The 12,795-nt window shown below is 40.7% G+C and overlaps 2 protein-coding genes and 1 pseudogene across 2 annotated transcripts; 2 read left to right on the top strand and 1 right to left on the bottom strand.

The window, feature by feature from the left end:
• The first annotated feature begins 80 nt into the window (after positions 1-80).
• On the top strand, positions 81-6,755 carry gnsa (glucosamine (N-acetyl)-6-sulfatase a). The gene is made up of 14 exons (XM_030781359.1): positions 81-361; positions 540-599; positions 1,104-1,310; positions 1,631-1,696; positions 2,310-2,408; positions 2,624-2,791; positions 2,912-2,994; positions 3,093-3,211; positions 3,356-3,459; positions 3,548-3,649; positions 3,912-4,022; positions 4,164-4,274; positions 4,470-4,630; positions 5,006-6,755. The coding sequence occupies exons 1-14, from the start codon at positions 203-205 to the stop codon at positions 5,082-5,084; spliced, it is 1,629 nt and encodes a 542-aa protein (XP_030637219.1). The 5' UTR covers positions 81-202; the 3' UTR covers positions 5,085-6,755.
• A 697-nt stretch (positions 6,756-7,452) lies between these two features.
• On the bottom strand, positions 7,453-12,705 carry LOC115808039 (adipocyte plasma membrane-associated protein). The gene is made up of 8 exons (XM_030769319.1): positions 12,563-12,705; positions 12,293-12,414; positions 12,095-12,193; positions 10,348-10,500; positions 9,829-9,941; positions 8,931-9,091; positions 8,021-8,219; positions 7,453-7,659 (listed from the first exon to the last, which is right to left on the bottom strand). The coding sequence occupies exons 1-8, from the start codon at positions 12,703-12,705 to the stop codon at positions 7,453-7,455; spliced, it is 1,197 nt and encodes a 398-aa protein (XP_030625179.1).
• Positions 10,802-10,922, top strand: LOC115827116 (uncharacterized; annotated as a pseudogene).
• Positions 12,706-12,795: the final 90 nt, after the last annotated feature.

Here is a 12,795-nt window from a genome sequence, read left to right as displayed (position 1 = left end):
GCTGCAGGGGCAAGTCAGCTGACCGGGGCTTCCGTCGCCAGGCAGCACATGACTGGAGAAACAGGGAAGTGCTGAGCAGAGCTTCCCTACGCTTCAATATCCTTGTAGGGGACAGTTTCTGAGTCAAGATTTCACGCTTTTATCAGTTTAAGAAGGCTCTGGCAAGGACAAAGCTCTTTCTGTTTATACTTCGGCTGTAAAAATGGCCTTGACTCAGTTGTGTCTCCGGACATTAGTGCATTTTGTTGTTATCTGCGTCATTTTGCTATTGAGTAATCAAATTGTTACGGCTAAAATCAACCGAAGACCGAACATTGTTTTGATCCTTACCGATGACTTAGATGTTTCACTTGGTGGTATGGTAAGTATGCAAGCGAGGGAGTGAGCTTCACTTTTAATTACGTCACTGTAACAATGAACGATTAATGTTTTATGTGTCTTCTTGATCACACCGTTGTTGGAATTGCTGCAAGATGTGCGTAAACAGGTCAATTTGGGAGGCCACTAAGTTCAAATTCCTTTTGCCTTTTTTTTGATAGATCCCACTGGTCAAAACGAAGAAGCTAATTGGCGATGCTGGGATCACGTTTACCAGTGCAGTGAGTAGACAAATCAATGGCCTCATAAGGGGAATTTAAAGAGTGCGCCCACAGTATTATTAATAACTGTGGGATTAACTTTCCCCCATTCTTTGTCACGCCCTTTTTGATGCCATCTGAAATCAAATATAAATGCAATATGGTATGGTATTTAGATTTGTATCTTACGAAGAAAACTCTAATCAGATTGTTTTTAAAATGCAGTTTTGTGTGACACGTGTGCTGGCGCAAGTATGTAGCATAATGAGAGAGAAGTGAGTGAACGATATTAAACGTTGTAGCCTGCTACTGCAAGACTTCATTGTTTTACAATACCATCCAAAAGAAACGTAAATCATCAGTATATTCCTAGCTACTGTTGCTGTGAACACCGTCGTGAATTGCTCTTATTTTGTATCATCAGTGGTGCATAGCTCCTCAGACAGATTTGTACAGTGTTATTATATGCGTCTATAGACCAAATAGACTAATCCTACGTCTCTCATGTTCTTATCCATCTGTCAGTTTGTTGCCAGTCCTTTATGTTGCCCCAGTCGAGCCAGCATCTTGACAGGGAAGTACCCTCACAACCACCATGTGATCAATAACACCCTGGAAGGCAACTGCAGCAGTCAGGCCTGGCAGAAAAGCCAAGAGCCTAATACTTTCCCGTTCCTGCTACAGAGATATGGATACTACCAGACTTTCTTTGCTGGGAAGTACCTGAATGAGGTACAGTTCTGACCTTGTTTGGTATTGAAGCTTATCTTCTACATGAATGTAGGCCAGGATGTTTTCAGTGCTTCTTAGGTTAGTTAGATAGTCTCTGGCAGAATTGCATTTGAAAGTCTGTTGGAAATTACATTTGGAAATGCAAATCAATTTTTCACTTAATCTTGAAGTGACTCTGTAGGGAAATCTATTGATTGTGGTGATGACAGCCTAAGCTTGCACAAGTGTCCCATCCTTTGTTTTTAAAGGGCATTGACTGAGTAAGTTAACATGTTGTCTTGACCTAGTGCTCTCCCTCTCTCCCTCTCTCTCTGGTTTAGTATGGAAACAAAGATGCTGGCGGTGTAGAGCACATTCCCCCTGGCTGGGACTATTGGTTTGCTCTGGTAGGATATCTGGATAACTCATACTGGAGCAGCACTTTTCTATGGTTCTATGAGCAGATACCTATTGAGCATGTGTTAACTTGACAATAAAGTATCTTGATCCATAAACACACCCTTATCAGTGCACATAAATGCACTCACGCATGAGCATGCTCTGTAGTGCTAACCTTGACATAGATCAATTACAAGAAACAAAGGGGCATGAAATAGCAGAACATTTATCTCTGGAAAACAAGTAAATTAGTCTGTTTTTGAGCACTGAAAAGTATAAACATGTCAGAATAATTTTAAACGAATAAATACTTATGGTAGATCAGTATATACACAAAAATCAACGGATGAGTTGTAAGAAAATGAGGAATAATTTGTGGGGTGTGTAAGTCTCAGATCCATGCTTCTTCTATCAATATTTCCCAAACGATCCCTCCCTTGATTCCACCCTTTAGTGCACTGGGAACAGATTGCATTGTCTCAGCATGCAAAAAAATGACCTGAGACACTGAGTTAAAAATGTATTAAAACGTCGGTGATGAATCTACTACAGTTACACAGAGCAAGATTAGAGCATGGATGCTATGCTCAACAAAAGTAATATGCTGACTGTCTTCTACAGGAGAGAAACTCTAAGTACTACAACTACACTCTATCTGTAAATGGCAAAGCACAGAAACATGGACAGAATTACAGTGAAGACTACCTGACAGATGTTCTGGTAAGCACTGCTTTTCAAATTCAAATTCAGGCAAAGCTAGATGGACTCTGTTTATATATATATATGTGTGTGTGTGTGTGTGTGTGTGTGTATATATATAATTTTATGTATTTATTTATTTATTTTCTTTACAACGAGAACCTGCTCAGTGTACACGTTTAACTTCCGCTGCTTTACGTTCTCCGTATCATTTTTTGCTTGCTTTATCGCTCCAGGCTAATGTCTCCATAGACTTCCTCCAGTATAAGTCAAACTACAGACCGTTTTTCATGATGGTGTCCACCCCAGCACCTCACTCACCCTGGACAGCAGCTCCACAATATGAGGACAAATTCAGTGATGTAAAAGCACCACGGGACCCCAGCTTTAATGTACATGGCAAGGTGAGAGTTCCTGAATGTTCTTTTGAGAATGGTTGCATGCTCACAGTCTGTGAGTGCTAAGTCAGCTTTGAGTGCATTTTTAGGTTGTTTACATGTCTGTGTTTGTTCTTCCTCCCGCAGGACAAACACTGGCTTATCCGACAAGCCAAAACGCCAATGACAAACTCCTCAGTGGAATTCTTGGACAATGCCTATAAGAAAAGGTTTGTTTTCAGTAGAGACTTAAATGTAGTGACTGGGGAGAAACAGATGTATATAAGTGAATAGATGTGGATTTTATGGAGGTTTGATATATTCCTAGGTGGCAAACACTGTTGTCAGTGGATGACCTGGTGGAGAAGGTACTGAAGAAGCTGGAAGTGAGAGGAGAACTGGAGAATACCTATGTTATCTTCACTTCTGATAATGGTTACCACACAGGTACTTTTACAAACACCAGGTATCCAAAGGAACATCCCTGTCCTATGTCTTTAGAGTCTTCAGAAAACATTGTTCTTCAGCTGTTACGCAATCACACGCCGTACTCACACATTGTCATCTGTGTGTGTTTGATTTTTCCCTTAGGTCAGTTCTCTCTTCCTATGGACAAGAGACAGCTGTATGAGTTTGACATCAGAGTTCCTCTTTTAGTGAGAGGCCCGGGGATTAAGCCAAACCAGACTAGTCCGGTAATAATCCGCCGGCAAACTCTGAGAAAAATGATGTCACAGTTGTGTAAATGTGTTAATCAATTACATCTGACCACTTTGTCACCAGTTACTCGTAGCCAATGTGGATTTGGGTCCCACCATCCTGGATATCGCCGGGTATGACGTCAATAAGACTCAAATGGATGGAATGTCATTTCTCCCTGTGATGGTAATGCACCATTATCAGTATCATACATATATCAGAAATGTCAAAGATTTTTAAGTATATTACTGTGGATATATCATATCAACTATTTAAAAGACATTAAGTTCTGTGTCTTTTTCAGTGATGAAGTAACATTGAATAATGAATAAATTTTAAAATGATTTGTAATAATTAATTAACTTATCAGCTCAACTCAGAATGAATTCTTGTGTGATAATCAGACAGTAACTATTGGTCATAACTGTTGCTCTGATGGGATTTTCAGACTGGTCAAACCAACAGTAGTACATGGAGGACAGATATCCTTGTGGAATATGAGGGAGAGGGAAAGAACATCTCAGACCCAGCCTGCCCCTCGCTCGGGCCAGGAGTATCGGTGAGAAAGAGTGTGTGTGTGTGTGTGTGTGTGTGTGTGTGTGTGTGTTCATGAGCAGGAATATTTTGAATATTTCAGGGAATATTCTGAATGTGTGTGTTGCCAATGATAGATGTATGGTTATTATGTCTGATTTTGCAGGAATGTTTCCCAGACTGCGTGTGTGAGGATGCCTACAACAACACCTATGCTTGTGTTCGTACTGTCGCTCCCTCTGCTAACCTGCAGTACTGTGAGTTTGATGACAATGAGGTCAGTACACATCACAGATACTCTGCTCCTAGAACAGTTATGATAACAGATTAATATGAAACATTCAGAACCACACTGGCGTAAATGTATTGTCTCAAACTAACGGTTGTCTCTTGTGCTAGTTTAACACTCAGCCTTATACTAGTTAGTCTCATAGTACAGCCTGATGGATGTCTCCTGTGTTTGTTGTCTCAGGTGTTTGTGGAGGTGTATAACCTGACGGCAGATCCATTCCAGCTGACTAACATCGCCAAGAGCATCGAACAGGAGGTTCTGGAGCGGATGAATCATCGTTTGATGATGTTGCAGTCTTGTTCAGGGCAGTCCTGTAGAACGCCAGGCGTCTATGACTCACGGTCAGTATGCCTTTCTCGTACTTTAGTCCAGCGCTGTAAAATGGAAATGTAGAATCGGTTAAAAATATTTTCCCGTTCAGAAATAACAGCAAAGATGTTGCTTAAAAAACTGCATATTAGTATTGTGATTAATGGGTAATGTTGAACTCCTATTCAATCTGGACCCCCTTTTGTTCCAGTGTTTGACTGTTATTAGGGAGATAAATCAGGATGGGGAGTACTTGATTGATTATATTAAGCAGTGAGGATGGTTGTTTTTGTCTAGTGCTATAACAATTACTATTTTATTTTCTGTGAATTGGTTCACATTTTGAGTAAAATGTGCCCAGGTCTCACCTGACGTGTTTTCTTCTTCTTTTTCTTCTTCTTCTTCAGGTTTAAATTTGACCCTCGAATGATGTTTAGCAATACCAATAACCTTCACACAAGCAGAGTGCACCAGACATTGAAGTAGACCACATCAGAGGAAGAAGAGAGAGTGAGAGAGAGAGAGAGAGAGAGAGAGAAGACAGAAAAGAAGAGAAAAGAGTGGAGGGCTTTTTTTCAGCCTGTCCTACTCTTGCCTTTGTCTTTGTAACTTAAAGGAAGTCCTGTGGTAATCCCTCTTTCTTTCCCTGTTTCCTTGAATGAGTGATCCCTCATTGGGAAAGAATAAAGAATGGAGACAGGGCCTGTTATAATCTCTATGGACCCTTTTCAATATGGCTGCCTTTAATGAGGAATTCTCCTCTGTTATTTATACTTGGGAGAGAATAGTGTCACACTAAATTATCAAATGCATACACTTTTGATTTCAGTCTTTTGTGTTAGTTATATGTTATGAGCCAGATGTTTTTAGGGGCCATATAGTTTGGTCTGACAGAATAGACTTTTGCTGTTCTTCACATGGTAAACTGCATTGACGTACAGTGAGCTGATCGGTCAGTCACTGTTTGTATACAAGGCAGAGACATATCGAGATGTGATCCAATTTGTTGGCAGCATTTGAGACCTTATAGAATCTTGATCCCAAATAATTCATCATGGAGGGATAAAAGAATGTTCATGTCAACTACTTTAGGATCAGTTTGAAAAGTTTGTAGGCCTTAAATTTGACCTCTTTTGATGTTTTCTAGAATGGAAGGATATTGTGTTGGTTTGAGAGATTTTTTTTTTTTGAGCAAAGTTAATGTTGATTATAATCAGAGCTGTTTTAAGTAGTGCTAAAGATGACAATGGTCATAAACACACACTGTTACCGTTAACTCTTTTATTCCATGTGAAATATTAATGGTCTGTCACTGGTTATTTGTTTACTCACCCGTGTTGCTTGGATTCCTGGATGGATTTGCTTTAGGGAGAACCCAGACTTGTACAGAAATCACTTTATCCAGATACTTTATTCACTAACCACTCCAGTTCAAATAGTAATTTGTGACTGAGTTAGTTCATTTTTTTTCCAAGTAGCAGTGTTTTACAATAAGCATTCTTTGTGTGAATGAGCCAAAGACAGACAGGTCATTAATTATCAATGAATTTGCCGGAACTTGAAATAGCCAAATGAAAGAGCCTGTCCATTTGTATTGTGAATGTGAATTCATAAGACTATTTTTGCTATGAGGGAGATTCAGCGGAGTTTGAGGGTTATTCTTGCTTTGTGAAGCCCATGCACATACGTTTTAACAGGCAAAATCTGTCAGGAGCAGGAAGCTCCAAACTCCAAGGGAACTTTTCACTCTGGACCGCCAGAATTGATTGTTATGCTATGACTGGCAATCTCTTGGTGGCACTCAGCTAAAGTCTGTGTTGACTTTGATATTGCCAGTGGACAGAAACCTGTGTTTTGGCACGAAAAGGCTGGTTGCCTTCAGTCAAGTGCCAGGCTACAATAATGCACCATCCTCACTGTTAAAGATGAGATGGACACAATAGAAATAGCAAAACAAACATTTCTGGTTAATATTAGGAGTGAATAATTTACATACATTTCAGTTCACTGATGCACTTTCCAATATCTGGGGAAGATGTTTGTTGTTTGCACATAATTCTGGCCTTTCTTTATTTGCATTTAGCATTTTTGTTACAGTGTGTGTAGGCATTTTTTCTGGCTTGTTTGTTTGATCAATAAAAGAACTCTGAAAATGAACAAGCAGTGTAAAAAGTTCTTTACTGAACTGGCAAATAGTTTGACTGTGACTAGTCTCAGGGAAGTTCTACTGTGAAAACTATTTTTTTGTTAGTATCACAAGAAAAGTAAGGTTTTTTTTTTATTGAAATCATCACAATACACTTCCCATTCATTCACAGAATGATAGAATGAAACTCACACGTCATATTAAAAGTTAAAAACAACTTACTTTGTTACACATTCAGTTAGTGGATTTGAAAAGCAGTGTTTTGCACTGTTTTTTAGCAGTTTCAAGTGTTCTCTGAGATGATGCACATATTTACCTGTATGATGTGCTAGCACTGATCAACTTTTTAATCACAGTACAAATCTCCCTCTATATGCCTTCTGTCCAGTAGTGCAAAAAAAACCCTTTTACCAGATTATTTTTAGTGCTGAATGTCCTCCAATGCTCATCTTCATAACATACAGCAGACTCACCACAGAAGTATAGGCACATATCCACATACATTTTAACAAAATCATTCAAATCATTACACAAGTTTTTTAATAAAAGAAAAACAGCAGTGTGTTATTTTGGCACCCTTCAACCACGGTCTACCTCTAAGGGGAGGGTCCTGTTTACAGAATCCTGCTGCACTGGGATAAACTGACTCCCTTGGTCCTCATATCTATTCTTTGTTTCAAGTGTCCACCTTTATGGAAGAGTAGGCTGCTAACTCCACTGTTCCAGCACAGGCAGGAAGGGCAGGTCAGTGCTGCCCAGGTAATACTGCTCTCCCTGCTGAAACACGTCACTGATGGCCCAGGTCAGGGTGCCGTCTGGGTCGTGCAAACTGTCCAGAATCTCTCCATCCATCCCCAACTCCAGAACCAACCCATACTTAGGTAGCAGAACATTATACCAGCTGAGTGGAATGATCTAGAACATTAAGTACTGATTAGGTATAATAATAACTGAGAGCAAAAACAAACAGCTGTTCGTATGTCACTGTAAGGGTGCCCCTATCTTATGAGAAAGTTCTTACTATGGTGCAAGTAGACAAAATGAGATACAAATAAATTTAACCAAGTTCATGCCATAAAAAGGACCATTAAGGATATGTAACTGAAAGCAAGCAGACGATAGAATCAGCTGGTTAAAGAAACAGTGAGACTGGATTGGTATTAAGCTGTGAACTGTCTATCAAAGCAACCAAACATTAAACAAAAGAATAATGTCATGTTTGAGAACTGTAAAAATGTTTTGATACACCGATGTGTTTGTTGAGGTTTACACTGACCTTGGTCAGGAAGCGCTTGACTGCAGGATATGGTCCTATCAAGTCCAGGAATGGCGGGAGAAGACGACCACGGAATCGAATGGTGGTGATTCCCACAAGGAAAGTCCCACGTTCACTGAGCCGAATGTTGTCAGGGTAACCAATCATATTGTTAAGGAGAACCTCTTTGGTGCCAGCTTTGGGCCCCTTCAGCCAAAACCTACCAAATATGGTAATATTTATTGTTGCTGTCAGGTTAATGTTTTAAACACAGCTTAACCTTAGGAACATATTCACTTTGGTAATAACTTGATCTTAAAGCATTTAGAAGTCATTCCAAATGTAGGCTTTACTGTTTTTTGTTTGTTTGTTTGTTTGTTTTTCCTTAATATGTATTTTTTTTTCCCCAAACCAAGGCCAAACGATCATCTTTCTATTTTAGTTCTTGTTTTGAAGGGGACTGTCATACCAAACAGTACTTCAAAGTATATTTAGTAAACATATACATGATAAAAGGCAGCTTGCAAGGTATGAAGACAGTGCTGCTACAGAACTTAATTTAAAACTATGAATCATAATAGAAACATTGACTGATAGTCCTTACTGAGAGGAAGATGTTTTCCATCTAAAACGGGGCTTTCTCGGACAGATACTGAGGCTAAGACCTAGGCTGCCATTCTAAAGCACGTGTCTCAAAATCAGGTCCTGGAGGGCAAGAGTCCTGTCGGTTTTTGTTTTCACCTCCTGGTTACCTGTTGATTTTCATCCTGAAAACAGGTGTGCACACTCTTCAGCCAATCAGAGGTTGTGTTTAGTTGGTCGACAATAAAGACAACGGGACCACGGCCCTCCAGGACTGGGTTTTGACACCCTTGTTCTAAAGGTATCTGAATAGACATGCTTTGGCCCCGCCCAACCCCTGTGTCATTACCTGAGGATCCGGCCAATGCTAGTCTCTGACATCATGAGAAAATCTTCATCAGGTGACAGAACGATGCCATTGGGCATGTAGAGAGAGTCCAGTAGAGTCTGAACCCGCCCACTCTCTGGGTCATACGACAACAGACGACCCAGGTGGTTTGTTTCTATCACCTGCAGAGACAACTCCTGATTCTCAATCTGAGCAGGGTACCATAGGCCACTGTGTTACAGACAGCTTAGTTACATCATTTTAAATGCGCATGATGCTCTAAAATGAAATCATTCCAAAGTAAGCAGTAATACTTTAAGGCAGGAAGGTTTGGAACCTTTTTTTTCACAAGCTCTTTTGCATTGCATGTTTTGTGTGTGTGTGTGTGTGTGTGTGTTTATTTTCCCATTTTCATGCACATGTCTGAAATACTGTTTCTTAGTGTTCATCATTTGCTGTAACACATCATCAGAAAAAAGAGGTGGTGGACACTAGAGGGAGCCAAAACATCACCGTTCATGTGTTTATATAAGGTAGTCCACACAATCACAATGCACAGACTTGGCAATCATCCATGTTAAACGTCACTTAGTATGAAGTATAAAGTATGGAGTGGAGTATGGAGTGTCTTGCAGCCTTCACCTTCATCTCCTTTAAGACTGCCTTTTTGTTCCCTTGTGAAAGTAAATGTTACAGTTGTGAAGGTAAGTGAAGTTCAATAACCTCATTATTAACCTTCCAATGTACTGTAGCCCATATAATACTAATACATCTTTCCTTTATCAGTGCAGGTATGCATTACCCACACCAGTCTTGTCCTTTAAGATCTACAAAGACCACTGATTGATACTAATAAGGTCCTGCTTGTCTTCTCTTTCCTTTCCTATCACCCTCTTTCTGCTCTGCGTTCTTTACTCACCTCATAACGGACATGTCTCCTGCCCCATCGGCTGCTAGAGTCAGTAAAAAACACAGTCCTGTTTTTGGAAATCTCCAACCCGTTCAGAAAGCCAAATGGGATTCCATTAGCACCTAGGCCCAAAAACCACACAAGTATACTCATTTTGAAACAATCATCGCTACTAGTGCCAGACACAAGCCCAATCATTATCATCAAGCATTTAGAACAGTCAGCTAACCCACTAATGTAGTCAACTGATAATACCTGTACTACACAAAGGAAGTGATTGAGTCAGGTCTAACTGACTTTGATGTGAGATCGGGGAAAGGCAAATATAGTAACAGTAGGAAAGGCTGCTTAGGCTGCTCTAGTGAGGTGACAGACAAACCGCTGGTCCTTTTACTGTTGGCCAGACATGAGTAATGTACTTGTCTAGCGCACCAGCATTTAAGTATGACCTAGGTTATCTGACAGACACATCATATTTGTGTCCTAAGAGTATTTTACATTGAGTTAGTGAAATCACAGGGCACAGACCTTCTTTGTTGGACAGCAGTAGTGTCTTCTCTCCGGTCAACGGGTTGACTTTAAACAGGCCAAGGTACGAATCTGCTACGATCAACTGTCCATCCTGGTCTAGACGGAGTCCGTGTGGGCGTCCGCAGATGGGCTCATAATCCATGCTGGTGCCTGTAGGGATATCTGAATATCAGTATGCAAATCTACCATGGCAACAGACAGCCCCAAAAACAGGGCCTTGTGCTCTTCACTGACACACATGAAATTAAGGACTGAACACTAACAACTGAAGGATGAACAGTAACTGTTTGTTATGACACATGTTCAGTGTGGAGCAGCCGTGAATGGTGTGACAGCCCTGTCATCCTGTAAACCCAATAATGAAAACAAATTATTCCCCTACAACGAACAGTCACCATGGTAGAGACTCCAGATAAGTTTTTTTTGTCATGTAGTTTTATTTGTCATCGTCGCTTACGGCCATAACACCCTCAGCACGCCCGATCCCATCTGATCACTCAGACGCTAAGCAGGGATGGGCTTGGTTAGTACCTGGATGGGAGACCACCTGGGAATACCAAGCGCTGTAAGCTTGGGGTAGCCGTGGCCTAATGGTCAGAGAAGTGGGCTTGTGACCAGAGGGTCGCCAGTTTAATCACGGGGACTGGCAGGAAAAATGTGGGCGGGGAGAGTGGGTGAACAGCGCTTTCCCCGCCGTGGCTGAAGTGATCTTGGCACTTAACCCCCGACTGCCCCCCGGGCGCAGGTGTGCTGCCTACTGTTCCTGGTGTGTGTGTGTGTGTGTGCTCACTACTGGTGTGTATAGGATGAGTTAAATGCAGAGGTTAAATTCAACACCTCACTGCTTACAGTGTGTGTGTGTGAAATCACAGAGATTCTAAATTCTAAATTTGCTGTCACGTGATTATGGGTAGATCTCAAAGTTGATATTTTTCATCTCCAACATCAGGATGGAGAGGAAGTTAATACTACATTAATTACCTGTAATTGACTGTCATTATGTTGTGTTATTATTTGAACCAATCTATGTATTAAATGCTCAATGTTTAGACTAGGTAAATGACCACTACTATGTGATGCTACATAGAATAAGATCACATATGAACAGCTATGTGATTATTGATTACTACAGCGTAAGACAGGAAAGTTAAACCTAAAATTGTAGGCCCGCAGTACTGCTGACAAACCATGCTGAAAATAGATTCAAACAGATCCAGGCTTATTTAAGCTCTAATGAAGACATCTGGATTCAACGCCCCTTTGAACTGTCTCGCTTTTGAAATGACAAAACACAAGTCATTGTGAAACACTGGACCGTGTCTAACAGTCCATGGCAGAATGACAACAGCACTGTTTGGACTTCAACGCATTTCAAGTCTCAAACCCACTCCTGGAGTCCAGATACCTCCTTTCCCAGTGAGAGATGAAAATAGCAATACCCTGAGTAGCTGAACACCCCAAAAATAGTAGTTGGGCAATGGACTCTTCATCTTGTGAAACAGAAATGATTTAATTACCATGATCTGATTGTTGGCTAAATTTATCAAACAGATCCCACTCTGTTCAAAATCCACATTGCTTGCCGAGTCTGAGCTAGGAGAGTAAAATGAGGTAAATCAGTCTCTAGGTAGAAGAAATTAAACCTTAGATAGAAGTTAACATATTTTTTGTTGATTCCAAATAAGCTACTTCTCTTGGAATATTTAGAACATCCTACTTATGCTACTCAGATGTGAATACTGACCACATTCTGGAATGTTCTGCCCCATCTGTGTGATGAAAGTAAGGGTGTCCTTGGTGATTCTCCACAGCTTCCCATCTACTGTGCCTGTGTAAATATTTCCTGTGGAAGGAGAGGGCCAAAACAGAATGTTAACAAGCAAGAACGATGTCAAAAACAAAGTGTCTATTATGAACGCACACAAAGACACCCAGAGCTCACCATCCTGATCTGCAGTGAAGGACTCTGGACCTTTAAGCTGGCCAGTGAATAGCCTCCGACCTCTCTGTAGCCTGGTATTCACGGTTAAAGGACCCTCGAGAGCAGGGGGTGGCCCCTCAAACCTAGGTCAGAAAAAGTCCCACCTGTTTGTCAACTTTAGTTACATATTCACAGATGACCACTGGGTATCAGTGAAATACCCAATCTACAAAATATAAAGATTGCATATGAGCATCTGCAAAATAACACATGAAAAAATACATCACTTACACAAATGGCTCCGGGTCAATGGGTGAGGGTATGAGGTACAGTCCAACTACCACAGCTAACAAAACAACATTAACGGACCACTTCGAAATCCTGGGGAGAGCAGAATGAACAGCAAACATTTCAGGAACCTCTGGTGTCTTCATAACTAAATTTTCCAAAGGATTACGTTGTCATATGTACTATTATAGCACATGTGGGCGAGAACTAATTTTATATGGGGTGCGCTGGCATTA

This window comes from Chanos chanos, chromosome 1 (assembly GCF_902362185.1).
Source record: "Chanos chanos chromosome 1, fChaCha1.1, whole genome shotgun sequence".
In the NCBI taxonomy this organism is placed as follows: domain Eukaryota; kingdom Metazoa; phylum Chordata; class Actinopteri; order Gonorynchiformes; family Chanidae; genus Chanos; species Chanos chanos.
This window is presented reverse-complemented; position numbering and strand designations above follow the sequence as displayed.